General features: G+C 39.6%; 1 protein-coding gene across 1 annotated transcript in view; it reads right to left on the bottom strand.

Annotated features, from left to right (window-relative positions):
* Nucleotides 1–5,973: 5,973 nt before the first annotated feature.
* VPS36 (vacuolar protein sorting 36 homolog) overlaps nt 5,974–27,446 on the bottom strand; it is a 38,077-nt gene continuing 16,604 nt past the window's right edge. The window contains exons 6-14 of the mRNA XM_054446908.2: nt 26,986–27,072; nt 20,016–20,048; nt 19,818–19,895; nt 18,752–18,886; nt 16,414–16,479; nt 10,844–10,908; nt 9,906–9,990; nt 8,870–8,946; nt 5,974–8,773 (exon numbers count right to left, since the gene is read on the bottom strand). Of these exons, the coding sequence (XP_054302883.1) occupies nt 8,680–8,773; nt 8,870–8,946; nt 9,906–9,990; nt 10,844–10,908; nt 16,414–16,479; nt 18,752–18,886; nt 19,818–19,895; nt 20,016–20,048; nt 26,986–27,072 (720 nt within the window). The 3' untranslated portion in view covers nt 5,974–8,679. The remainder of the gene's footprint in view (nt 8,774–8,869; nt 8,947–9,905; nt 9,991–10,843; nt 10,909–16,413; nt 16,480–18,751; nt 18,887–19,817; nt 19,896–20,015; nt 20,049–26,985; nt 27,073–27,446) is intronic.

Here is a 27,446-nt window from a genome sequence, read left to right as displayed (position 1 = left end):
ATTTATTGCAAAGAGCCAAAGAACAAAGCCTCCACACTGTGGAAGGGGACCCCAGCGGGTAGCCACTGCTGGCTCCGGCAGCTTGCTTTTATTCTCTTATCTGGTCCCACCCACATCCTGCTGATTGGTCCATTTTACAGAGAGTGGAGTGGTCTGTTTTGACAGGGCGCCCATTGGTACATTTACAATCCCTGAGCTAGACACAAAGGTTCTCCACGTCCCCACTAGATTAGCTAGATACAGAGTGTCCACACAAAGGTTCTCCAAGTCCCCATCAGAGTAGCTAGATACAGAGTGTCCATTGGTGCATTCACAACCCTGAGCTAGACACAGGGTGCTGATTGGTGTGTTTACAAACCTTGAGCTAGATACAGAGTGCCGATTGGTGTATTTACAATCCCTTAGCTAGACATAAAGGTTCTCCAAGTCCTCACCAGTCAGGAGCCCAGCTGGCTTCACCCAGTGGATCCCACAACGGGGCCGCAGGTGGAGCTGCCTGCCAGTCCCATGCCCTGCACCGGCACTCCTCAGCCCTTGGGTGGTTGATGGGACTGGACCATCCCTTGGAGCAGGGGATGGTGCTCATCGGGGAGGCTTGGGCCTCACAAGAGCCCAGGGAGGGTGGGGGAGGCTCAGGCATAGTGGGCTGCAGGTCCAGAGCCCTGCCCCCCGGGGAAGCTGCTAAGGCCCCGCAAGAAATGGAGTGCAGCGCCGGTGGGCCAGCACTGCTGGGGGACCCAGCACACCCTCTGCAGCCGCTGGCCCAGGTGGTAAGCCCCTCATTGCCTGGGCCGGCAGGGCCAGCCAGCCGCTTCCAGTGCGGGGCCCACTGAGCCCACACCCACCCGGAACTGGTGCTAGCCCGCCAGCACCGCGGGCAGCCCCGGTTCCTGCCCGCGCCTCTCCCTCCATACCTCCCCGCAAGCTGAGGGAGCCGGCTCCGGCCTCGGCCAGCCCAGGAAGGGGCTCCCACAATGCAGCAGCGGGCTGAAGGGCTCTTCAAGTGCCGCCAAAGTGGGAGTCCAGGCAGAGGGAGGCCCCGAGAGCGAGCGAGGGCTCTGAGGGCTGCCAGCACGCTGTCACCTCTCAGTACTATGTTCATTATCTAGGTAACAGGATCAATAGAAGCCCAAACCTCAGCAACATGCAATTACCCTTGTAACAAACCTGCATATGCACACCCAAATCTAAAACTAAAATTTAAAAAAAAGTTTTAAGTTTTTGGGAAAGTATGAGAGGATAGATTCCACCTTAACAGCTGTGCTTGTTAAATTGAGTAACTATGCAGTATGGTTTACCACTTGCTTTTCTTTTATGCAGAATATACCATTTGACAGCAAAACTAATATCCGGTATGCAGAATATAACATTTGACAGCAAAACGAATATCTGGTAATGGAAATCAAAGCACAGTGGTGGCCTTTGGAGAGCGGATGACAGGAAAGAGGCACCAGGAAACTTTTAGGGGGCGAGAGATATGTTCTATTGTTTGGAGTGTGAGTTACATGGATTTACTAAGCATTTGTTAAAACTTGTCTGACTGAAGATCTGTGCATTGCAGTTTGTAAACTTTACCTCATTTAAAAAAATATTTTAAAATCTGTGATTTGCAGGTCTTTGACTCTATCACTTCATTTTTAAAAAGGTAGCACAAGTGTTTATTTATATGTTACCAGAGGTATAAAATTTTCTAAGAACTTATATTGTCAGCCAGGTGCAGTGGCTCATGGCTGTAATCCCAACAATTTGGGAAGCCAAGGCAGGAGGATTGCGTGAGCCCAGTACTTTTAGACCAGCCTGGGCAAAATAGCGAGACTCCATCGCCACAATAAATAAGAAATTATTTGGGAGGCCAAAGCGGGTGGATCGCTTGAGCTCAAGAGTTCAAGACCAGCCTGGGCATCGTGGCAAAACCCCGTCTCTACCAAAAATAGAATGTACTAGCCGGCTGTGATGGCACGTGCCTGTGGTCCCAGCTACTTGGGAGGCTGAGGCAGGAGGATCACTTGAACCCAGGTGGAGGCTTCAGTGAGCCAAGATGATACCACTGCACAGGCTGGGTGAGACCCCATCTCAAAAAATAAAATAAATAAAAAATTAGCCGGGTGTGGTGGCATGTACCTGTTGTCCCAGCTACTCTGGAGGCTGAGGTGGGAGAATTACTTGAGCCTGAGAGGTTGGGGCTACAGAGAACAGTGATCACGCCACTGCACTCCAGCCTATGTGACAGAGTGAGACCAACCAATCTTGTCAAATAGTTACTTCTAGCAATACTAATTAAATTCATCCAAAGTTTCAAAGAAGACTTTAAGGTGATCATCCAATTTCACTGCCAGTAGAATTATCTAGTCTAATTTCCATTCACCAATTTACGCTAGGATTCTTTTTCAAATACATACCACCCAGTCCCTGGCATTTCAGTTTTAAAAGCAAAAGCTCAGTGGAAAGAGCAGGCACTGGAGTTATAAAAGTACAAAAATTAGCTGGTGTGGTGGTGTGGTGTGGTGGTGTGCACCTGTAGTTCCAGCCATCAGGAGGCTGAGGTGGGAGGACTGCTTGAGCTCAGAAGGCAGAGGTTGCAGTGAGCCGAGATTGTGCCCCTGCACTCCAGCCTGGGCAATAGAACCAGACCCTGTCTCAAAAAAAAAAAAAAAAAAATTATATGGGGATATAAGGAACCCAGAACAGGATAAAACAATCTTGAAAATGAAAAGCGTATTTGGAGGACTCACACTTTCCAATTTCAGAACTTACTACAGGCTGGTTCATGCCTGTAATCCCAGCACTTTGGAAGCCAAGGCAGACGGATCACTTGAGGTCAGGAGTTTGAGACTAGCCTGACCAACAGCGAAACCCCATCTCTACTAAACAAACAAACAAAAAAATTAGCTGGGGATGGTGGCACACACCTGTAGTCCCAGCTACTCAGGAGGCTGAGGCAGGAGAATTGCTTGAACCCAGGAGGCGGAGGTTGCAGTGAGCCGAGAATGTGCCACTGCACTCCAGCCTGGGTGACAAAGTGAGAGTCGGTCTCAAAAAAAAAAAAAAAAAAAAAAAAACTTACTACAAAGCAGTAGTAATCAAGACAGTGTGATATTAGCAAAAAGATAGATAAATAGCTAGAATTGCAAGTTCAGAAACTCATATCTATGGTCAATTGAGTTTTTAAAAATTACTTTTTAAAACAAAAAACCCCATACGCAAGCATATGGTCAATTGTTTTTTGACAAGGGTGCCAAGACCATTTAATGGTCAATTAATGGTGCTGGCATAACCAAATAGCCACATGCAAAAGAATGAAGTTGGACCTCCTCTACACTGCATACAAGTAAAAACATACACTTTTAGATAAACCTAGATTAAATTCCAGCCCTGACACTGCAAATCCGGGTAGATTTCTTAATCCCTCCTTCCCTTCACTGTAGAAAGCATAAAATAGTTATTGTGAAATATTATAGTGATTAAGTGAAACATATTGGAGGCAACTTTCTCTGCATTAATCTTTCAGGCACATACTTTTTCCCCAAAAAGCTACTCTTCAAGGCAGGAAATCCAGGTACAAGTGGCTCTATCAATATGCTTGGTCATTTTTTATAACAGCTTTATTGAACCGATTGGTCAATTTTGTCTCCATTAGAATTCTTGCCAAACTGTACTGCTGTCTTTATTGGACAGTTAAGATATAGTTTAACGTTTTCAGGCCGGGCGCGGTGGCTCACGCCTGTAATCCCAGCACTTTGGGAGGCTGAGGCAGGTGGATCACGAGGTCAGGAGATCGAGACCACCCTGGCTAACACGGTGAAACCCCGTCTCTACTAAAAATACAAAAAAAAAAAAAAAAAAAAAAAGATACAGTTTAACGTTTTCTAAAAGAAGGCAATATAAAAATGAAAGGAAAAAATGCTTTCAAACAAACAGTGGTATGGTCAGTATTGAACTATAACTGATCTGGCTCTGAAAATACCTTCAGTTTTCTTTCCGGGTCAGCGACTGATCTAGCAATCTTGTGCAAATTTTTTTTTTTTTTTTTTTTTTTTTTTGAGGTGGAGTCTCGCTCTTTCACCCAGGCCGGAGTGCAGTGGCATGATCTCTGCTCATTGCAACCTCCGCCTCCCGGGTTCACGCCATTCTCCTGCCTCAGCCTCCCAAGTAGCTGGGACTACAGGCGCCCGCCACCACGCCCGGCTAATTTTTTGTATTTTTTTTAGTAGAGACGGGGTTTCACCGTGTTAGCCAGGATGGTCTCGATCTCCTGACCTCGTGATCCGCCCGCCTCGGCCTCCCAAAGTGCTGGGATTACAGGTGTGAGCCACCGCGCCCGGCCTATCTTGTGCAAATTGTATAAAATTTATACATTATCTCAATAACTCCATTTATACAAATGGAGAGAGCTTTTATTTCTCTGGGTAATGCTCTGAGATGAAAGCTATAACTGACTCATGATTTCGTATCAGGACACAAGGAAGAAGACGAATGGTCCAATTTCCACACTGTAGTAACAAGAACTTACATGTGTATAACAACTACTCTAGAGTGCTTTCCATATCATGGACGTGGCCCATACCATATTTGAGTAAGACAGAGCAGATCTCACTCAGACAGGCTAAGCCTTGACAAGTCTGGTTGAGAAACCTCTTGGGAAGAGGGTAAACGACAGAGTTGGTTTGCTAGGCAACTCGTGCATGACTCAGTACTCTTCATGTACTATTCAGTACTATTCAGTACTATTCATGAGTGAATTCAAAAATCACTCAATTCAGTTAATACTTTACTAGGAATCTACCATGTAGTCACTGACCTAGGTCAGTGAGAATTCAAAAGAAATGTTACCCGACAGTCTTTGAACTTAAACCCAGTTTCTCTATTTTCTTATGGTATCAAGACAACATTTAAGAGAACAAGATAAAATATAGTTAAGCACATGGAAAAGACAATAACTCTTGTAGAGTTTAGAAATAATCGAGCTGTGTATTGGAAACATTTCTGATGCAGGCAGGATTGAGCAAAGTATAATTTAGATTGGTGGGGGTGGGCGTGGGAGAGGGGAGGTGAGTGGGAAGAAGTAAAGAAGGGTTTGGACAGACAAGGGAAATATCCAGGAGAAGGAAGGGGCACAGCTCTGCTGTTCCCTTTTCCCAACACCTTCCACTTACTGACAATCTCTTGGTCTTTGTGAGCCTAGTTTACCAGGTTCTTCCTTTCCCTTCCAAAGCCCTCCACCAGGACTAAGGGCTCCTTCTTCTGTCTTCCCCAGCATGGTACATATGCCCCTTCCATGGCACTTACTTCATTCCATCTTCAGTGAAAGTTGCTTACATGTCTGTTTCCCCAACTAGGTCTCCCTTTTCTTAAGGACACAGCTGTATCTTATTCATCTTTGTATCCCCTCCCACTACCAGTGCCCAACAAAACTGCTCACACAAAATTGCTACGTGTTCAAAAAAATGTTTTTTTCATTGAATTGAATGGGAACTAAAGTAGGATAAAGTGGAGCCAAATTATAAATAGGAATATAGGTCGGAGTTCATTCATTCAGTAAATATTTATTGAATGCTTATTGTGTCCAGGCCCTGTTCTCGGCTCTTAGAATACATCCATGAACAAACCAGATAAAAACCTCTGCCCTTGTGCAGCTTATACTCTGAATCGTAAGGGATGAGATTAGCAATAAATTTACATAAACTCAACCATACCTACTGGAAAAAGACACATGCATGGAAATTATTAATGCTATAAGAATCTCTTGATATGCAGTTTGTATTTTTGTACTTAATATAAGCATAATATATTCATACCTACATATCACTCCACAGGGATTTAAATTTTAAGATTACAAAGAGAAATTTATTGGTAATTTAGGAGATTTTCAAGGACCATTCTGAGCACGCTCAATTTTGTCCTTAGGCACGGTCTTTAAAACCTAACCACCTTACAAGTTGTGACTCCACTGTACCAAAATGAAGACTCTGAGACTTTTGGGCAAAAGAACCATTTTAAGTATTTGAGCATGAGAAAGATGACAGGATGAATCCACATTCTCTCAGATTAATCTGGTAACAAGGAACAAGAAAGAGTACATTCATCTAAATATACATGGTCAGGCAACAGTGGAATTCACATCAAGAATTTTTTAAAAAAAGAAACCAGTTCATGACATGTCCCATTCTTTTAAGACAACTAAAACAGTAAGAGCTCAATGTCCTAAGTATTTATAAGCAACTCTTAATTATAAAATCCAAAGGAAAAATTCTTAACATAACTGGCTTTAGTATGATTAAAGGTTTATCATTTGCATATGTTTCAGAGTATTTAAAAAGAATGCCAAGAAAAATCATTTTTAAATTTTGCAATAATTTTACTCTATATACATTGATACCAATCATTTAAACCTGAAAACACAATCTTCACTAACACAATGTAAAAAATTTTTTTGACAGTAAATGACTGGAAATATTGCATTACCATAAAGCTACAAAGAGGTTCATGCTCCTAAGAGCAAAGTTAGGAAAACAAAAAAATAGTAATTATACCAGTGATAAGCACCAAGACAGAACTTTTTTGCACTTAGGGCCTGATTGGTTGTATTTAAACATAACTTCTACATTAGAGGGCCAAAATAACACCTTATAATAATGGCCTGAAAAAAAAGATAAAAATACACAAATACATACAAAGGTCTCGAAACAGTGAAGAATGCCCACTTTAAAAATAAAATCAATCATACTCATTTTAAATTAATGTGACATTTGCAAAATATATTTATATGTCACTTTTCTTCCTTCTTAAGTCATTTTATACAATTCAGATTGCTCCATTATTTTTCATCAGTTGTCACACTAAAGTAAATAAATATGTTAAATTATGTAGGTTTGCAGTAATGAATCAAAACCATTAGCGCTAGATTGAGTAGCTCCAGCAATCTTCCTTGCAACTCACTCCAGCTGGTGAAACAGATTATTTATCTTTATAATTTTAAAAGCCTTAGCCAGGTGAGACAGAGAGAGAGAGAGAGAGAGAGAGAGAGAGTGAGTGTGTGTGTGTGTGTGTACAAGTTTGCCAGAGCAGTGTGAGACAGTGAGTACCAACCAGAAAGAGGTGAGACATACAAACAAGCTTACACAATGGTCTAACTAACCCCTAAAAGACTTGGGCAGTCAGACACTGAGTTACCCTCAAAATAAACCTGAGGCTGAGCAATGGGGGAACCAGAGGATCTGTCACCACAATGAAGAGTCAGTGACAAGTTTAGAAAACAAAAACTAAAGTGCGATGTCTCAGGCACAGCATTCCTGTGACACTGGAGGACACAAAGCAGCAATAGCCACTTTTCAGGCAGGGATAAGGGATTGGGATCCCCTGGGTCTGCAGCTGAGGGTCCCTGGAACTTCCTAGAGGGCACTGCAGCAGCCTCTGGCAGTGGCCCTCCACCTTACCCACTGACAATGTCTTAGGGGTCCCAGAGTGTGAACCTGGGCATCCCTGTTCCTGGTCCCAAGGGTGCTCCCAATACAATACTTTCCCTCCTGCAGACTTGGCCAAAACCATCACCACCCTTTCACTTCCAACTCAGTTTCAGAAAGGGTGTCTCCTGTCCTGTGGGGTCCCTGAGTTTGAGATAATGCCAACATACTGGAGGCTGTAGAGCAATAACATGTGAAGTCAGGCAGTCACTTTAAAACTTAAGCAATCTACATGCAGTATTAGCCAGTTGTTGTTATCTCAGTAACACTTCTTACCGAAGTAGTTTTTCCACACAACTTATAATATAAAGGACAAAGAAAAAATATTGCTGGAATATGATAGACTTTTTAAAGTTCAGTGTTGAAACTCCTTATGGAAAAGAAAAGGAGACATTACTTTTCCACTTTCTATTTCCTGTCTGTGGCTTTGAGGTAAAAGAACACTGAGGTTCCTGTGAAGTTCCCTCTGCCATTCCACCAGCACAACAATCCCAGGGAATTCCTGAGCCCTCTACCTCCTAAATTTGTAATCATAACTCCGGGCATGTCTATACAGCTCTCTAGTTCAGTTTCAAAATCCACAGCATTTGGAAACAAAATGACACAGTTGCATTCTTTAAATGCCAGTCATGAAATCATCACTTAAAAAAACAAAGAGAAACTAGATAGAATACATATAAATATATGTGTCAAATAAAATTATTTCATTTTTAAAGGTATTTTATTTGGTATGTTGAAGACATGTCTATGACTGCTTCTAAAAGCCCTGGGGAGGAGCCTCATATAGCATGCTGCAGTATATTTTGTCCCAACATTGTCATGTGCAATCAGTGAATTTCATTTACACCAAAATAATAATCAAACCTATCTGAACATGCAACTTCTCTTTTTGTTCTCTGCAAAACTAAATTCCCTTCTTTATAAAATGATTACATTTGAGGATCAAGTTAAAATCCACTATATTTCAAGTTAAACTCTGAGGGTTCTGCACTATAGCATGATTTTAAATTCATATTGGCATTCACTTTTCTGAATTTTCCTATGCGTATACTAAATAAATTTCCTGGACCATATTTAGTGAGAAATTAAAAGAGATTTACATTGCACTGTGAAATTCTAATAAATTCTCAGTTGATCGGGGTTTATCTCTTAGCTCAATGTCATACAACCTCTACATGATGCAAGCATATGGACAAAAAGGATTTTAAATACAAAACCCTTAGCTCTGTGTCATAAATAAATTTGGGTAAAAACGCAGGCCTTCCACTGAGTCATCACGGCAAAGATGGCCCATCTTCTCTGCAAGCAGCAACCTAAAAAAAAAAAAAACAAAAAAAAAACCCACACAATTATCTGTCCATGCAGACACACAAACATACATTGTAATGAAAGGTAAGAACCTTACTTACCTTTCTTTGGCTAGGAGGACAGACATTCCCACAAGCTTAGCAAACTCTTCTGATGTTAGGGATCCCTTTTCTGAAACCTAATAGAAACACACAGCAGAAAAAAAATGTAATTAATTTAGGACACTAATTTAAACACACTCTGGGTTCTAATGGTAGGCAGAATGTATACCAGTATATGCAAGAAATAATTTACTGAATGTCCTACTAAAATCCAAAGAACATTCACACTATAACTAAATCTTAACTAATGCTTAATCCTACAAAAGTTGAAGTACCCAGAAGAGACATAGTAGAGGCTCAAATATCAAGATCAAGCTCTCTATAATGTAACAGTCACTGTACTAAAGCCTAAAAAGAACTATTTGATATTCTGAAAAAGAATATGTAACAAATTCTGAGTACATATTAACGCTCCAGCGAAGGGACTTTACATATAGGTTTAGTTTAAAATATGTGGTAGAAATATCTGTAGTCTTGGGATTTTCATCTAGTTGAAAATGAGAAGGATAATAAATAGAAGTTATTCAAATTATACAGGCTCACCATAGAAGCTATGAAGACAGTACTATTTCAAGCATCCTAATGAGTAATATTGGCAGTTTGGCTAGTAAAATCCATCTAAACTACAGTTGCTTTTTATATTTTTTGAAGCAATTATTTTCATAAAACTTGTGGTGTTTTATCAAGCTGCTTATGTAGGTGTTACTGAAAGAAAAAGCTTAATTGTGTTGTAACATCTGATAAAGTTAAAAACCTGTTCTCAACACTGAGCTTTAATAGAAAAGAAAGCACCTCACTAATTCTAATTCTCCTTACATGTAAGATGTTAAGAGTGTCAAGAAGTTTCAAAAAGTTCTTAATGTATGACTTCGATTAATATTGATTCATTGTTAGTGATAAACCGTTTTTATTTGGGTGTGTGAATGTTACTTTTTCAGTAAAGTTAAATTCAAAAGGAAATCCTGTTTTTTGAGTTGCTAAGCCTTCGGGTCTTCGTAGCAAGCTCTAAAGACTGGAGAAAATTGGCTTCACATACCGTCTCCAGGGCCGAGGCCACCATTTCCTCTTCCTTGTGAGACTGAAGCTCAATTACCATGACGCCACTGTCAAACACACGGAGCCTGAAAACCACAGGTGAGAGAACAAAGCCAGGAATTATCTAGGATATTCAACTGCTGAAAAGGAGGACATCTATTATACCTTCTTTTATGCCCAGATATGAGGGCAATATTAAACAAAACAACATTTAAAACATATATCGAACCCAAGCAACAATGGCATAAACAGCTCATGAATACACAGATAATAAAATTATGAACTAAAATCTACATGCTAAATAAAATTACTGGCTTTTTTTTTTAGAAGGAATTTCGCTCTTGCTGCCCAGGCTGGAGTGCAAATGGCATGATCTTGGCTCACTGCAACCTCCGCCTCCCGGGTTCAAGCGATTCTCCTGCCTCAGCCTCCCCAGTAGCTGGGATTACAGGCATGTGCCACCACACCTGGCTAATTTTGTATTTTTAGGAGAGACGGGGTTTCTCCATGTTGGTCAGGTTGGTCTCGAACTCCCGACCTCAGGTGATCTGCCCGCCTCAGCCTCCCAAAGTGCTGGGATTACAGGTGTGAGCCACCACGCCCAGCTACCTGGCTACTTTTTTAAACCTAAGAATAAGGAAAAGAATATTCACAGCTGAACATCTCCAGAGACTAACACAAAATGTCTAAGGGAAGAGGGGCTAGTTATTCTGACCTCATGGGAAGAACCCACATTCTTATCTCATTCCCCCAAATCCACAAGAGACTGACTCCTAGCCCTGTTAGGACATGCCCAGCCCTGATAAAGATGAAATAATATAATTTCAAGAGCAATAATCTGGCTTGACACTAGGGATGGCAAAGTTGGCTGGGCTTTCCCATCTACCCCATGCAGAATCATGGTTGCAGGTGGCAAACTTCCTGCAGAGGTTCCTTTACCTGAGAGGTAATTTCAGTGCTTCCAGCATCTTGCACGCATTCACTAAATCTTCTGGTGAGAGCAACTAATAGGGAAAAAAAATCCAGTAATGCTATACAATGGTAATGATCACTAAAACAGAAGAGTAAATTTTAAAATTACCATTTATCAATAATTTTAGGTGATTAATCACTAAAAAGCAAAAAAGATTGACAAAGGAACCAAAGACTTCTATTCCTTAAAGCAGTGGTACCCAATAAAATATGCATGCTACATATGTCACTGTAAATTTTATAGTAGCCACATTAAAAAAATAAAAAAGAGGCCATGCACGGTGGCTCACACCTGTAATCCTAGCACTTTGGGAGGCTGAGGCAGGTGAATCACAAGGTCAGTAATTCGAGACCGGCCTGGCCAACATGGTGAAACCCCGTCTCTACTAAAAATACAAAAATTAGCCGGGCACGGTGGCTGGTGCCTGTAATCCCAGCTACTCGAGAGGCTAAGGAAGGTGAATTGCTTGAACCCAGAAGGCGGAGTTTGCAGTGAGCCGAGATCACGCCATGCATTCTAGCCTGGGTGATAGCGCGAGACTCCATCTCAAAAAAAAAAAAAGTAAAAAGAAACACGTGAAATTAATTTTAATGCATATATTTTAAGATTGAACATAGAACCAATTCAACATATAATCAATACAAAAAATTATTGAGATATTTAACATTTCCTTATTTTGTACGAAGTCTTCTGAATCTGGTGCATTTTTATACTTGCAGCATATCTTGATTTGGATTAACTACATTTCAAGTCCCCAGTCAGCACATGATGTGGCTATCCTTGTGGACAGTGCAGCCTTAACAAATCAGCATAGTGTGGTGATGACAGCACAGCTTTCAGTCCCACAGGATGGCTCTAGAGCCAGTCCAGCCCAGATCCAAATACCTGTCAAACCACTGTCTCTGGCTGTGGCCTTGTTCAAGTTATTTCATCTTTCTAAGTTTCAATTTCCTATTCTTCAAATTATCCCCTACAGTAAAAGTAGCCATGTCACTGAGTTATTGGGAGGATAAATGAGGTAACCACGTGCAGAGAGTCCAGTGGATAATAAGTACTGACTAATGGCAGCTATGATCAGCATTCAGATAAAAACACAGAGCAGGGGCTTAATTCATGGGACTGGGTGAGCCATTTGCATGGAGGTGACTGCTGGGGCACAAAGAATACTAGGCAGAACCTTGGAGGCCAAGGACATCTGGATGTGAAGGAGTAAGGACAGCTGAAGAATAGCCACTGCTGATACCCAGCCAAAGGGGCAGGGCAGCTTTCCCTCTGCATTATCTACAAGGCAACTTTTGAATCAACTATTCAAAAGTTGATTCAAAAGAGTTAACTATTGCAGAGGAAGGGCTTCCTGAACAACTTTATTTATCACAATACAAAGAGAAAATATTAGAGCTGAACAGTTTCATTCAGTCCAAGCCCTTATATTAAAGGTAAGAAAACTAGCTCCCTAAATGCTGGCAAGGATGTGGAGGAAGGGGAACTCTTACACATTGTTGGTGGGAAGGTAAATTAGTACAGCCACTATGAAAAACAGTATGGCGATTTCTCAAAAAACTGTAAATAGAACTATCACATGATCCAGAAATACCACTGCTGGGTATATATCCAAAAGAAAGGAAAGGAGTGTGTCAAAGAGAAATCTGTACTCCCATGTTTATTGCAGCACTATTCACAACAGTCAACATCATTTGCAACAACATGGATAGAACTGGAAGACATTGTTTAGTGAAGTAAGCTAGCACAGAAAGACAAATATCACATGTTCTCACTCATATGTGGGAGTTAAAAAAATTGATTTCATGCAGATAGAGAGTAGAAAAATGGTCATTAGAGGGTGGGAAGAGTAGTGAGGAAGGAGGGATAAAGAGAGGTTGGCTTAACGGGTACAAAAATACAATTAGAAGGAATAAGAGGTCAGACGCAGTGGCCCATGCCTGTAATCCCAGCACTTTGGGAGGCCAAGTGGGGGGTGGATCACCTGAAGGCAGGAGTTCAAGACCAGCCTGGCCAACATGGAGAAACCCTGTCTCTACTAAAAATACAAAAATTAGCCAGGCGTGGTAGCAGTTGCCTGTAATTCCCAGTTACTCGGGAGGCCGAGGCAGGAGAATTGCTTGAACCGGGGAGGTGGAGGTTGCAGTGAGCCGAGGTTGTGCCACTGCACTCCAGCCTGGGTGACAAAAGTTAAGACTGTCTCAAAAAGAAAGGAGGGGGGGAATAAGATATAGCATTCAGTAGTACAATAGGGCAACCATAGTTAACAATAATCTATTGTATATTTCTCTTTTTTTTTAATTTATTTATTTTTTGAGACGCAGTCTTGCTCTGTTGCCCAGGCTGGAGTGCAGTGGCATGATCTCGGCTCACTGCAATCTCCACCTCCCTACTTTAAGCGATTCTCCTGCCTCAGCCTCCCAAGTAGCTGGGATTACAGGTGCCTGCCACCATGCCTGGCTAATTTTTGTATTTTTAGTAGAGACGGGGTTTCGCCAAGTTGGCCAGGGTGGTCTCGAACTTCTGACTTCAGGCGATCTGCCTGCCTCAGCCTCCCAAAGTGCTGAGATTACAGGCATGAGCCACCATACCCGGCCCTATTGTATATTTCAAAGTAACTAGAAAAGTGGAATTGGAATGTTCCTAACACAAAGGAATGATAAACACTGGAGGTGACAGATCCCCAATTTCCCTGATTTGGTCATTACACATTATATGCTTGTATCAAAATTTCACATGTACCCCATAAATATGTACAACTATTATGTATCCATAAAAAAGAAAAAATAAAAATTTGGGGGCTGGGCATGGCGGCTCATGCCTGTAATCCCAGCACTTTGTTTGGGAGGCCAAGGTGGGTAGATCACCTTAGGTCAGGAGTTCAAGACCAGTTTGGCCAACATGGGGAAACCCCGATTCTACTAAAAGTATGAAAATTCTCCTGGTGTGGTGGCACATGGCTGTAATCCCAGCTACTTGAGAAGCTGAAGCACAAGAATTGCTTGAACCCGGGAGGCAGAGGTTTCAGTGAGCCAAGGTTGTGCCACTGCACTCTACAGAGTGATACTCTCTCAAAAATACAAAACAAAACAAAACAAAAATTTTAAAGGTAAAAAAAAAAAATGTGGTACATATATACAATGAAATACTATTCAGCACAAAACAGAATAAAATCCTTTCATTTGCAGCAACATGGATGAACCTGGAGGATATTATGTTAAGTGAAATAAGCCAGACATAGCAAGACAAACACCACTTGATCTCACTTACATGTAGAATCTTAAAAAAGTTGATCTCATAGAAGTAGAGAGTAGAAGAGTGGCTACCAGAGGCTGGGGAGGGTAGGTGGGAGGAGCGGATGGAGAGAGGTTGGTCAGCAGATACAAAGTTACAGTTAGACAGGAAGCATGAGTTCTGCTGCTATATTACACACGGTGACTAGATAAGGGCAATGCAATGTATTCTTTTTTTTTCTGTTTCTGAGTAGTTTTTTTTTTTTCTGAGACGGAGTTTTGCTCTATTGCCCAAGCTAGAGTGCGATGGCGCAATCTCAGCTCACTGCAACCTCCACCTCCCTGGTTCAAGCAATTCCCCTGCCTCAGCCTCCTGAGTAGCTGGGATTACAGGCACACACCACCACGCCCAGATAATTTTTTTGTATTTTTAGTAGAGATGGGGTTTCACCATGTTGGCCAGACTGGTCTTGAACTCCTGACCTCAGACAATCCGCCCGCCTCAGCCTCCCAAAGTGCTGGGATTACAGGTGTGAGCTACCATGCCCAGCCCTGAGTACTTTTTATTGATACATAATATCTTACATATTTATGGGGTACAGGGGCTATTTTTGTTAATACACATGCATAAAATGTGTAATGATCAAGTCAGGGTATTTGGGGGTACCTATTACCTGAAGTATTTATCATGTCTATGTTTTAGGAACATTTCAAGTCCTCTCTTCTAGCTACTTTGAAATACACAATACATTGTTGCCTCCCTACTCTGCTATTGAACATTAGAATTTATTCCTTCTAACAGTATGTTTGTACCTATTAACCAACCTTTCTTCTTCCCCGCTCCCACTTATACACCTTTCCCAGTCTCTGATATCTATCATCTATTCTCTACCTCCATGAGATTAGCTTTTTTAGCTCCCACATGAGTGAGAACATGCAATATTTGTCTTTCTGTGTCTGGCTTACTTCACTTAACATAAGGACTTCCAGTTTCTCCATGTTGCTGCAAATGATGTGATTTCATTTTTTTTTATGACTGAATTGTATTCCATTTGTATGTATCTGACATTTTCTTTATCTGTTCACCACTGATGGACACTTAGGTTGATTCTATCTTTGTTTTTTTAAAAAATGTTTATTTTAGTTAGGGGGTATATGTGCAAGTTTGCTACACAGATAAACTCGTGTCACTAGGGTTTGCTGTACAGATTATTTCATTGCCTAGGTATCAATATTAAGCCTAGTACCCAATAGTTATCTGTTTTGCTCCTCTCCCTCCCCCTAGTCTCTACCCTTAAGTACATTCCAGTGTTTGTTGTTCCTTCTTTGTGTTCATAAGTTCTCATCATTTAGCTCCCACTTATAAGTGAGAATATAGGTATTTGGCTTTCTGTTGCTGCACTAGTTTGCTAAGGATAATAGCCTCCAGCTCCATCCATGTTCCCACAAAAGAATTATCTTGCTCTTTTTTATGGCTGCATAGGACAGACAAGAGAGGATTTTTAATGTTATTACCAGAAAGAAATGATAAATGTTTAAAGTGATGAATATCTTAATTGCCCTGTGATATGGTTTGGCTCTGTGTCCCCACCCAAATCTCATCTTGTAGCTCCCATAGTTCCCACATATTTGCGATGGACCTGGTGGGAGATGATTGAATTATGGGGGCGGGTCTTTCCTATGCTGTTCTGGTGATAGTGAATGTTTCTGATGAGATCTGATGGTTTTAAAAATAGGAGTTGCCTGCCCAAGCTCTCTTTGCCTGCCACCATCCACGTAAGATGTGACTTGCTCCTCCTTGCCTTCCCCCATGATTGTGAGGCCTCCCCAGCCATGTGGAACTGTGAGTCCAATTAAACTTTTCTTTTGTAAATTGCCCAGTCTCAGGTATGTCTTTATCAGCAGCGTGAAAATGGACTAATACACCCTGATTTGATCATTATGCAATGTTTACATGCACTGAAACACCATATAGTACCCCATGAATATGTACAATTATTGTGTCAATTATAAAGAAAAATAGAAAAAGTTTTGAATAGCAAAAAATAAAAATAAAAAAAAAAGGAAGAAGGAAAACTGAGTCTCGGAGACGTTAAGTAAGCTACTGAAGGTCACTAAGCAAATTACTATCAAAACCAGGAAAAGAATCTACCTCCTAGATCCCAGGACAGTATTCTTTCACTGTACCACAGTGCTTCTCAAAATAGCTTTGATATTCACAACCCTTCCTCAAATTATATTCAGAATTTGTATTAAGAAAATCTATATTTAGTTAAAAGAATATTTAAATTTTCTATTCTTACTTCCATTCCTCGAGCTCGGTTTACTAAGCAGTACACCTCCGTGAGTGACATTATTCCCCCTCGTTCCTGTTAAAATATGAAAAATTTTAAAAAGTATTATGTTACAATTACACCAGTTAGCATTTCTTAACAGAAATCATAATCACAGGGAAATCAGAAATCAGAAAAATTTTTAAGAAGCTTATAAAAAACTTTACTTATACAAAGGAGAACCTATTCAGATACCACAAGACAGTTTAGATTCAATACTTGCATTTTAATGTCATTACCACTTAATTTTTTTATTTTTATTTTTATTTTTTTGAGATGGAGTTTCTCTCTGTCACCCAGGCCGGAGTGCAATGGTACAATCTCGGCTCACTGCAACCTCCACCTCCCGGGTTCAAGCAATTCTCCTGCCTCAGCCTCCTGAGTAGCTGGCACTACAGGCATGCACTACCACACCCGGCTAATTTTTTTGTATTTTTAGTAGGGACAGGGTTTCACCATGTTGGTTGGGCTGGTCTCGACCTTCTGACCTCAAATAATCTGCTCACCTTAGTCTCCCAAAGTGCTGGGATTACAGGCGTGAGCCACTGTGCCCGGCCTCATTACCATTTTAACATTTACTTAAATGAAAAAAGGGGCTCTACACCATGTTTCAAAAAATACATTTAAATGTTTTAACTTATTCCAGCTAATAAATGAAGAAGGTATAGAATTAAATAAGACTATTACCATTTTGCAACCTCCAATGAAATAACAGATCTAGGTAATGACTGTCAATGGCTGTTAACATCACAAAAAATTTTTTAAAAATTAAAAAAAAGACAATCAGACATTATGTATCTCTTGATGGAAGTACACAACAGCCTCTATGAAATAGTCTTGCAATATTAATTTTAAAAAACCCTAACAAACCTTTATTATAAATACCAGTTTATAAGAAATACATAGGACCGGAAAAGCACACTCTATAGTCTAAACAACTAATTTCTTCAGGAAACACACTGTGGGGTGGGAGGTAAGAGGCACGAGAAGAAAGAACCCATGAAATTAAAAACAAACAAACAAACAAACAAACTTTTGAAACAAACCAACAAACTGCAATGAATCCTGATTGAAACAGACCAACTGTAAGAGAAAATGTGAATACTAGGCCGGCACGGTGGCTCACACCTGTAATCCCAGCACTTTGGGAGGCCGAGGCAGGGGGATCAACTGAGGTTAGGAGTTTGAGACTAGCCTGGCCAACATGGTGAAACTCTGTCTCTACTAAAAATACAAAACAATTAGCTGGGCGTGGTGGCGGGCGCCTGTAATCCCAGCTACTCAAGAGGCTGAGGCAGGAGAATCGCTTGAACCCGGGAGGTAGAGGTTGCAGTGAGCTGAGATTGTGCCACTGCACTCCAGACTGGGCGACAATAGTGAGACTCTGTCTGAAGAAAAAAAAAAAGAAAATGTTAGCACTTTGGGAGGCTGAGGCAGGTGAATCACGAGGTCAGGAGATTGAGACTACGGTGAAACCCCGTCTCTACCAAAAATACAAAAAATTAGCCAGGCGCGGTGGGGTGGCAGGCGCCTATAGTACAAGCAACTCTGGAGGCCGAGGCAGGAGAATGGTGTGAACCTAGGAGGCGGAGCTTGCAGTGAGCTGAGATTGCACCACTGCACGAGACTCTGCCTCAAAAAAAAAAAAAAAAAGAAAATGTGAACACTAGATATTAGATAACATTAAGAAATTATTTTAATTTTTTAGATTATGAAATAGGATTATAGTTGTATTTAAAGGAGTATTTATCATTAGAGTTACATACTGAAATGTTTACAGATAAAGTGATGTGATGTCTGGGATTTGCTTTAAAATAATTTTGAGTGGAGGCTGGTTTACAGAAGAAGCTGGATGATGGCCACAGAGGATTCATTATACTATTCTATTTGGCATAGGTTTGAAATATTTTTTAATACAAGTGCTTTAATAAACTCTTGATTGCCTGAATACTATCAGACTAGAAGATGAATCTGTATTATGGAATGATTAATAGTACTAAATAGTAAAGACTAGATGTATGGAAATATATCTATTCAGAGAAAGATCATATATTTCCTTTTTAAAAATAAGGAAAACTTCGTATCAGATTTAGAAAGTTATAGATGTCAAAAATGAAAATTAAAAACAACTTAGAAAATTACAAAGAATAATAAGCACAACGAACTTATTTAATACACCTGAAAGAAAAAAAAAAAGTCAGTTGACAATAACCATATCATGAAAGTAGTTATGCTCTTGTTAACATTTCTGATGACATAGGGCTAATTTAATACAGTTTTTAAAAAACCACATAGGTTTAGTTTTTACCTCTAAAGGCACCTGCAATATTCCAGCCAGTTGTTTGGCCAGCTGCATGTGGTACTGTGTGCCTGAGCCGTAGGTTTCTCTGGTAACTGGGTTAGCTATTCCCATGCTCAGCAAGTAGGATTTAAACCTGATGGTCTATAATAAAAGAGGAGAAAATGCAGAATTAGTCTCTCCACCTCAATATTTGAAATTCTTCCATCACAAATTCAATTCCACTCAATTATTTCTACATATCCCCATTCCTTCTACTGTGTTTCTATGCTGTGAACTATAAGGGAGCAGATTTCCAGGAGTTCCCTGCATACATCTAATTATTCTCCCTCCTACTTCTCTCCTGGTATCTCATATTCTGTTTACTTCACGAGTTTGACATGAAAGGAGATTCAGAAAACGCCTCTGCTATATTTAATGCCAACCAAATAGTACAACTGAAAACTTAGGAAAATGGCTGTGATTAGATTGTAGACAAATTGAATGAAACAAACATCAAACTTAGGGATATGTATAAAACAGCCACTCCTTGTACATTTCAGTATTTCTGTTTTCTACACTCCAAAAAAAGGCATTGAAATAGCCTTTAGTCCTAATACAACTAATATAATTTTTACGGTTGACTTTTCTTTGGCACTTTCACATATCCTCAAGTTCTAAAAGAAATAAAACAGGCTGGGCGTGGTGGTTCAGGCCTGTAATCTGAGGCAGGCGGATCACGAGGTCAGGAGATTGAGACCATCCTGACTAACCCAGTGAAACCCGGTCTCTACTAAAAATACAAAAAATTAGCCGGGCGTGGTGGCATGTGCCTATAGTCCCAGCTACTCGGGACGCTGAGGCAGGAGAATTGCTTGAACCCAGGAGGCGGATGTTGCAGTGAGCTGAGATCGCACCACTGCACTCCAGCCTGGGCGACGGAGCGACACTCCGTCTCATAAATAAATAAACAATAAATAAAACATAAATAATAAATAAAACAGTACATTCAGAAAGCCAATGTAAACCACAAAAACCTTACTGCATTATTTGTGTTATCTAGTTTCAAATGCCTTAAAAAAAGCAACTTATTTACCTCATCTTCTGTGATGTCACCTTGTTTGTCTTTAATTTTATTAGCAATTGATTTTGATAACTCCACCATTTCCTTAGCCTGTCAAATAAAAAGTAAAGACTGAAAAGCAACATTGTCCCCAAAATGTCTGCTAACAAAATATATTTCAAAAACTGTATCATAATTGGTATGAATTTAACAGGCATAAATGACATATACCTTGATCATTAGTTTGCTGAGGTCTTCAAAGGCCTGAAATGAGAAATGAATTTTGGTTGAAATCCATCTAAAGAATTAAAATGACTTAAAAAAATGAAGCACCCTCTATTTTTTCCCCACAAAAATTTGAAATTTTCAGCTGGGCGCAGTGGCTCACGCCTATAATCCCAGCACTCTGGGAGGCCGAGGCAGGCGGATCACGAGGTCAGGAGATCAAGACCATCCTGGCTAACACGGTGAAATCCCGTTTCTACTAAAAATACAAAAAAAATTAGCCGGGCGTGGTGGCGGGCGCCTGTAGTCCCAGCTACTCAGGAGGCTGAGGTAGGAGAATGGCATGAACCCGGGAGGCGGAGCTTGCAGTGAGCCGAGATCATGCCACTGTGCTCCAGCCTGGGCGACAGAGCGAGATTCTGTCTCAAAAAAAAAAAAAAAAAATTGAAATTTTCTTGCAAATATCAATTTGTTAATAAATATTTATATAAATAATAAATCTACCTCATTCTAAAATTTCATTTTAGCTAAAAAATCATACATTTTCCAAACAAACTGCAAAAGAACTTCACATTTTCAAAGAGAAAATAATTATTATTGATTAAATAAGCAAAAGATGATATAAACAGTAGTTCAGAAAATATTGTTTACTGTTATTTGAGAAAAGTAAGAAATTCTCTCAGTCACTGGTTTTTTCTAAAATCATTTTCTAATAGGAAGCCTCTAAGAATCAAAAGCACTACAAAGCTTTCCTGGTTGAAAATGGCAATACGCAGCTGCAGGAATAGTTCTCTGGGCAAAATAATTTTGGCTTTAAACAGGTATTACTTAACTGAAACAGTAAGTTAAGTAAGTAAGATAATCAGTTTAAGTAAGATAATCAGCCTCTGATTATCAAACCCATTATGCTTGTAGATATGGTGGATATAACAAAAGAAAAACATTCAAATACCATCTAAATGTATCTACATAGAATCAACTGTTTAATTTGCTACAGCAAAAAACTACTTCAAAGGCCTCCTCGAATTTAAATATATTTATAATAAATTATTTCCAGTTACTGAAAATATACTCCCAGTGCAGAATATCTTATCTAATTGATGCATACAGATGTTATTTTTTAAAACCAGTTAAGCAGCTTGTCATTAACAGAAATATCAGTCCATATGGTGGTCTGAAACATATAATAGTGGCTCTGATCAGCTTATGCCCATCTGCAGGAAAGCATCCCCCATCTGCAAAAGGATTTTGCTAAAAGAATAGTGTGTTGCGTATTCTTATGGCCAACTCACTAAGGTTAATAACTGAAAACAAAGGGGAATGTGCACACACCTAACAGGAATTTCCTTAGATAAACAAAAGGCTTAAACACTGGATTCTTATCAGCTAGAGCCAGCCATGCAGGAAACCCTTTGTGAGAAACTCTGGGCACCAGCTCTGAAACTAAGTCAATTCTAACATTTAAATAGAGGGCAAATCACACACCAACCTAGTTTTCAAAAATAAAACACACATTTTGCACACTTAGGTTTTTACTTTTAATATATAAGATATTAATAGATTTTTTTATCTGTGTAAAGAAAACTGGTAAAGATAACACTTTTAAATTGTATATGGTAAATCACTGTATTTATTATATTATGTTGTTGTAGAAAAAATATGCTAAGTTGAGAGTCCACAAAGAATATGTAAATAAGCCCTGTAAACTTATACATAGGCAATAAAAAAAGTAAATATTTTTGTGCCTTAGAAGAAACGTCTATAAATATTTTAAGTGATTATAAAACACAGAGAAAAGCTTCCTCACTTTTATTTCTATAATTATTATAAAATTTGGAATTAGTCAACTATCAAAAAATGAGTAAAGAAACTACCTACAATAAAAATTAAAGCAAAAGAGATGCACATATCCATTCTATAATTGCATCTGTCAGTTTATGGAACCTTGTATCCCTCTACCACACCTATAGTCAAATTTCCACTCCAATTTTGAGAAAAACAGCACCTGTTTTAAAACCAGGAGTACCCCCTTAAGCTGACTTACAGCATGATTTGTTACTTACTTTTAGTTATCACTTTGGCTATTAGCGTCAGTAACTCAGTATATTCTTGATTTTCCACGTCAGTACTCTTGAATGTGCCTTGCATATTCTATTCCCTTTTCCTAGGTTCTTCTTATCCATGCTGGTCATCTGCTAGAGCCTATTCATCTTTCAGCCTTTGACTTCCATATTCCTGCTGCTAACAAGCCCTCCGTGACCTCAACAGAAGTTAGGGATCATGTTATACATCCCTGCTGCAGCCTATATGTTCTCCTTGCAAGGTGTTTCTCCCACTGTGGATAATGCCTCTTTGCCTGCCTGTGTCTGTGCATCACCACAGTGTCCACAGCCTCTGATACAAGGCCTGGCACAAAGTAGTGAGGAATATCTGCTGAATAAATTAATGATCTGCATGGTTAATGACCTGCTGAATAAATTAATGGTCTGTATGGTGGAGCATAACGCTTATGTAGAATCCTTTGAGCTATGTGACTCCAAAAAAATTAGACTGAAACAAAATAACTTACTTTATAAATTAAGAAAAATATTATTTTCAACATAACATTGAGTTAGTATGGCAGTATCAGAAAGAAAAATACAAGTAATGCAAAATCAGCCCACTGCTCCATGCTATCTCCAAAAGCGTCCACACAAAGAGGATGACAAGACACCACTGAAAGAAGATGATGACAGCACCTTCTAGGTGGCGAAGAGAGTGGCGATGTGGTGCACTGTTACCACCAGCAAACTGCCTGCAAATCAGGAGACTTGGGTTCTCATCTGCCTCGTTCCAAATCTAGTCACTTACTCTTGAGATAATTTCTTCTCTTAATAATAAGAACCCTTCTAATGCTAAAATGTTGAAGTTTTATTAATCTTCTTAGAATAGATGATTCTGAAAAGATGGTGGCTATGGCAGCACAGTTTTTGAATCTCTCCAAATCACAACATGAAAACAGGGCAACTAGATCTCAAAACCAAACATATACTACAATACTAAGTGTAAGGATACTAGCAAAAACCCCTCAAGATACAAGTGGGTAGGGCAAACCACTAAGAGTCACAAGACCTGCAGGATGCCAGGATCTAGGCAGGAGAAAGAAAAGAAAAGCAACAATGTAACCACAGACCTGAGAATGCAAGAGCCCCAAGAGAGCCAATAGGGATTCATCAGAAAGCAAGGCAGGCCAATTAGAGGGCAGTGCCTAAAATGGGAAGGATGGTGCCTTCTTCAATTATGGGAGGGTCCACTATTAACCTTTTATTTCAAAATAAGCTAAAAGATGTTAAGAAGATGATACAAGCTATGAAGGATCAATATAAATCAGAAATAGGTGACAGGACTCAGGAAAGAATTAAAAATAAAAGGAAAAAAATCATTTCAGAAATAAAGGCTACACTAGACAGACATTAGTGAATAAACACAACAGATAAAACCTTCAAAGAGGTGAAAAAGAGGAAAACTTTCTAAATAAAAAAGAAATGAGGAAAGAAATGAAAAGCATTAGAGTCACAAATTGTGAAGAAAGGCAGTGAAACTGCAACATGCAGCTAATAGGAGTCCCAGAAGAAAAAAAATCAAAGCAATTATTGAAAATTATTGGCTGGGCACAGTGACTCACGCCTGTAATCCCAGCACTTTGGGAGGCCGAGGTGGCCGGATCACGAGGTCAGGAGTTCGAGACCAGCCTTGCCAATATGGTGAAACCCCATCTCTACTAAAAATACAAAAAATTAGCTGGGTGTGGTGGCACGCACCTGTAGTCCCAGCTACTTGGGAGGCTGAGGCAGGAGAATTGCTTGAACCCGGGAGGCAGAGGTTGCAGTGAGCCAAGATTGCGCCACTGCACTACAGCGTGGGCAACAGAGCAAGACTCCATCTCAAAAAAAAAAAAAAGAAAGTTATAACGCAGAAAAATTTCCCTGAAATTAAAAAATTCCTGAAACTATATACCGAAAAAGCACAGCATGCACCTAAGAATAACAACTCAGAATGACTAATACACACATTCTAGTAAAATTACTGGGCTTTAAAGTAAAATTTAAAAATCCTTTGCCCATCTAGGAAAAACAGCAAGTGTCTTTTAAGGGGAAAAAATTAAATTATCATCACTCTTTGATAGCAACACTTCATGCCAGACCAAAAAAAAAAAAAAAAAAAAAAAAAAGAAAGTAATATAATGAAGGCACTCAAAGAAAGAAAATGTGAGCTGAGGATTTTAAATCCAAGAAAACTGACCTTCATGTATAAGGAAGACAAACATGGCAGATACAGCGAATATTGTTCTTATGATCATTTCCTAAAAAATCTACTACAGAATGAGGCTTCAGACAACCAAAGCGACCACAGAGAGCTCAGCATAAGGACTGGTGGTACTAAACATGGAGGTACTTATAAAACTAAGAGTCAATGAGAGCTGGAGCTGAGGCGGAGAGTGTATGCAGTGGCTGTATGCTCAGACAGTGTAAACACAGTGCACCTATTTTTCAAATGTACAAAGAATGGGGAAAACACATATAAAATATTTTTTCAACTGCTTTAGCAATTATCTGGTAGTATCATCTTAAATTTGAATAGAAAAGATAAGTACACTCTTGTTAGGCACGTTATATTAACAACAACAAAATTCTAGCTCTATCCATTGAAAAAGTCTAGAAACAAAGATCAACCCAATACTGATGAATATTACTAGCAGGCAGATTGTGGTTCTGAAATATCATTTCCCACTAAAAGAAACCAGAGCGGGCTGGGCGTGGTGGCTCATGCCTGTAATCCTAGCACTTTGGGAGGCCGAGGCAGGCAGTTCACGAGGTCAGGAGTTCGAGAGCAGCCTGACCAACATGGTGAAACCCCGTCTCTACTAAAAATACAAAAATTAGCTGGGCGCAGTGGTCCACGCCTATAATCCCAGCTACTCGGGAGGCTAAGGCAGGAGAATCGCTTGAATCTGGGAAGCAGAGGTTGCAGTGAGCCAAGATAGCGCCACTGCACTCCAGCACTCCAGCCTAAGCAACAGAGTAAGACTCTGTCTCAAAAAAAAAAAAAAAAAAAAGAGAAACCAGAGTTTCTCAGATAAATGGTTGATTCCGGATCTGAGGCAGGAAATGTACAAGATGGTCCTGGAGCTTTTGCCACACCAGATAGTGAAGAAGCTAGCAAAGTTCACCTAGTCACAACAAAAGCACTCAGAGGGCCAACTTGAAGCAGCTCCCACTGGCCAAAGATGGGACAATTTGAGCTTCAAATAGGATAATAATTATAACTGATTGAAATCCATCAAATATGCTAAACTTCATGAATTCATAATGACATGTTAAAAAAAAACCTAATTAGTCGGCTGGGCGCGGTGGCTCACGCCTGTAATCCCAGCACTTTGAGAGGCCGTGGCGGCGGATCACGAGGTCAGGAGATTAAGACCATCCTGTCTAACATGGTGAAACCCCGCCTCTACTAAAAATACAAAAAATTAGCCAGGTGTGGTGGCGGGCGCCTATAGGCCCAGCTACTCGGGAGGCTGAGGCAGGAGAATGGCGTGAACCTGGGAGGCAGAGCTTGCAGTGAGCCGAGATCGAGCCACTGCACTCCAGCCTTGGCGACACAGCGAGACTCCGTCTCAAAAAAACAAAACAAAACAAAACAAAAAAGCAAACAAACAAACCTAATTAGTCATCGTCAAAAGATAATAAGGAAACAATTTATTAGCCTGATGATAAAGGAAAATGCAATTATCCTGCCTTTCCTATATGAACTGGACAACCAAATAGTAGATAAGGGAAACATTTCTTTAAAAAGTATTCCAACTAATAAATGAAAAATAAACACAGAATTATCACTATTTACCACCACCAATGAACTAATAGATCTAGGCACTGAATATTAACAGCTGCTAACATGACAGAGATAAGATGTGCCTCTGACGAAAGAACACAGCATCACCTCTAGTTTTGCCAAAGGGACAGAACATGAGTGTGACAGAGATTCTGGATCCAGCTGCCAATTTGGGGAAAATACAGGGTTGAGGAAAATATACAACTTCACCACAGATACACATCCAGAAAAACCTACTATGGGCCTTAATAGGTCAAATGCCCTTGGTTCCCCAACAGTAATCTATATTTTCAATTAGTGAGCCCAAAATAAGTATTTAAATAACTGTTTGTAGTTTTAGACTTTAATTGATTGACATAAATCTTTGAAATTCTCTGAAAAGCAACCATCAATGGAATTTTACTTACGAATTACTATAAAAACCAAAGATTTACTTTAAAGTATCATTTCATAAAAAACCAAGACCATTTTTATATAAACATGGAAAAACCAATGATATGTTTAGCTGTATTAACTAATTACAGAATCTAATGCATAACTGGTCTTTTTAGCTAGAGTTCTTTCCCCTTCTCTTGAATTTTCTCATATATCATGAAGCCTCAGAAACACTGGAATGTACATGCTCAGGGCTGTCCCCTAGTAGAAGTGATGGGCTGCTTTGAGCCATTCTTACTGATGTCTGGTCTGATCCCTGGGTGGTCATCAACATAAAATGGTGTGGTATCTGGCCACAAACAGTGGCCACAGAAATAGCATTTTTCTCTCAACTAAGTTACTTCAACTTCCAAAATAATTATACAGAGAACCCTGAACTCATTAGGAGTATCCTCCAATCAATTTCATCTAGACTGTAAAATCTACACACAACATTTTATTATGTTTTCTAACAACAAACAAATTTGCATTTCTTTTTTATTCCTTTTAGAAAAAGGTTTTGGTTAGATTTTGCCAGCCTGAGGTAGACCTGTTAAAGAGAATAGGAGACTATGTAGCTTCAGGCAAATGAAATATATTCTAAATTACAGAAGGGAATTAGTCACAGCTGTATCTAAAAGAATAGACACAAATGGCTGGAATAGGTAGAGAGCCAGAATTTAACAGTTACCTCAGAAATGTTTTTGTCAGTTTCTTTTCTTTTTTCTTCCAGTTTCCTTTCAATACCTACAATTCCTACAGCCCTTATTCTTCCTGGCTGGAAAAAAAAAAAAAAGAAGTAGAAAATAAAACATACAAAATAGGAAGGAAACAAAATCTTTTGTAACCAACCACATTGTGTTTTCAATGGCGGGAAAGGACCTACAAAGAACCAAAGAAAAACAGCATACACGGACATTTAGCTTCCCTTCAAAACATGTGTTTGTTTCTTGCTGTACATAATGATCTTAAAATCATTCAAGAAAAACCAAATATACAATAAATGGCATATTTTACTCTGCATTTTGGATATAAGTTAAATTTCCTACCATTTTCCTTCTTTGGCAAGCTATTACGTATCAGATACTTAATAGGGTCTCAAATGTACAAAAAAAATCACAGTTTAAATTTTGGTTCTTAATTAAGTAATTA

This window comes from Pongo pygmaeus, chromosome 14, assembly GCF_028885625.2.
Source record: "Pongo pygmaeus isolate AG05252 chromosome 14, NHGRI_mPonPyg2-v2.0_pri, whole genome shotgun sequence".
Lineage (NCBI taxonomy): Eukaryota > Metazoa > Chordata > Mammalia > Primates > Hominidae > Pongo > Pongo pygmaeus.
This window is presented reverse-complemented; position numbering and strand designations above follow the sequence as displayed.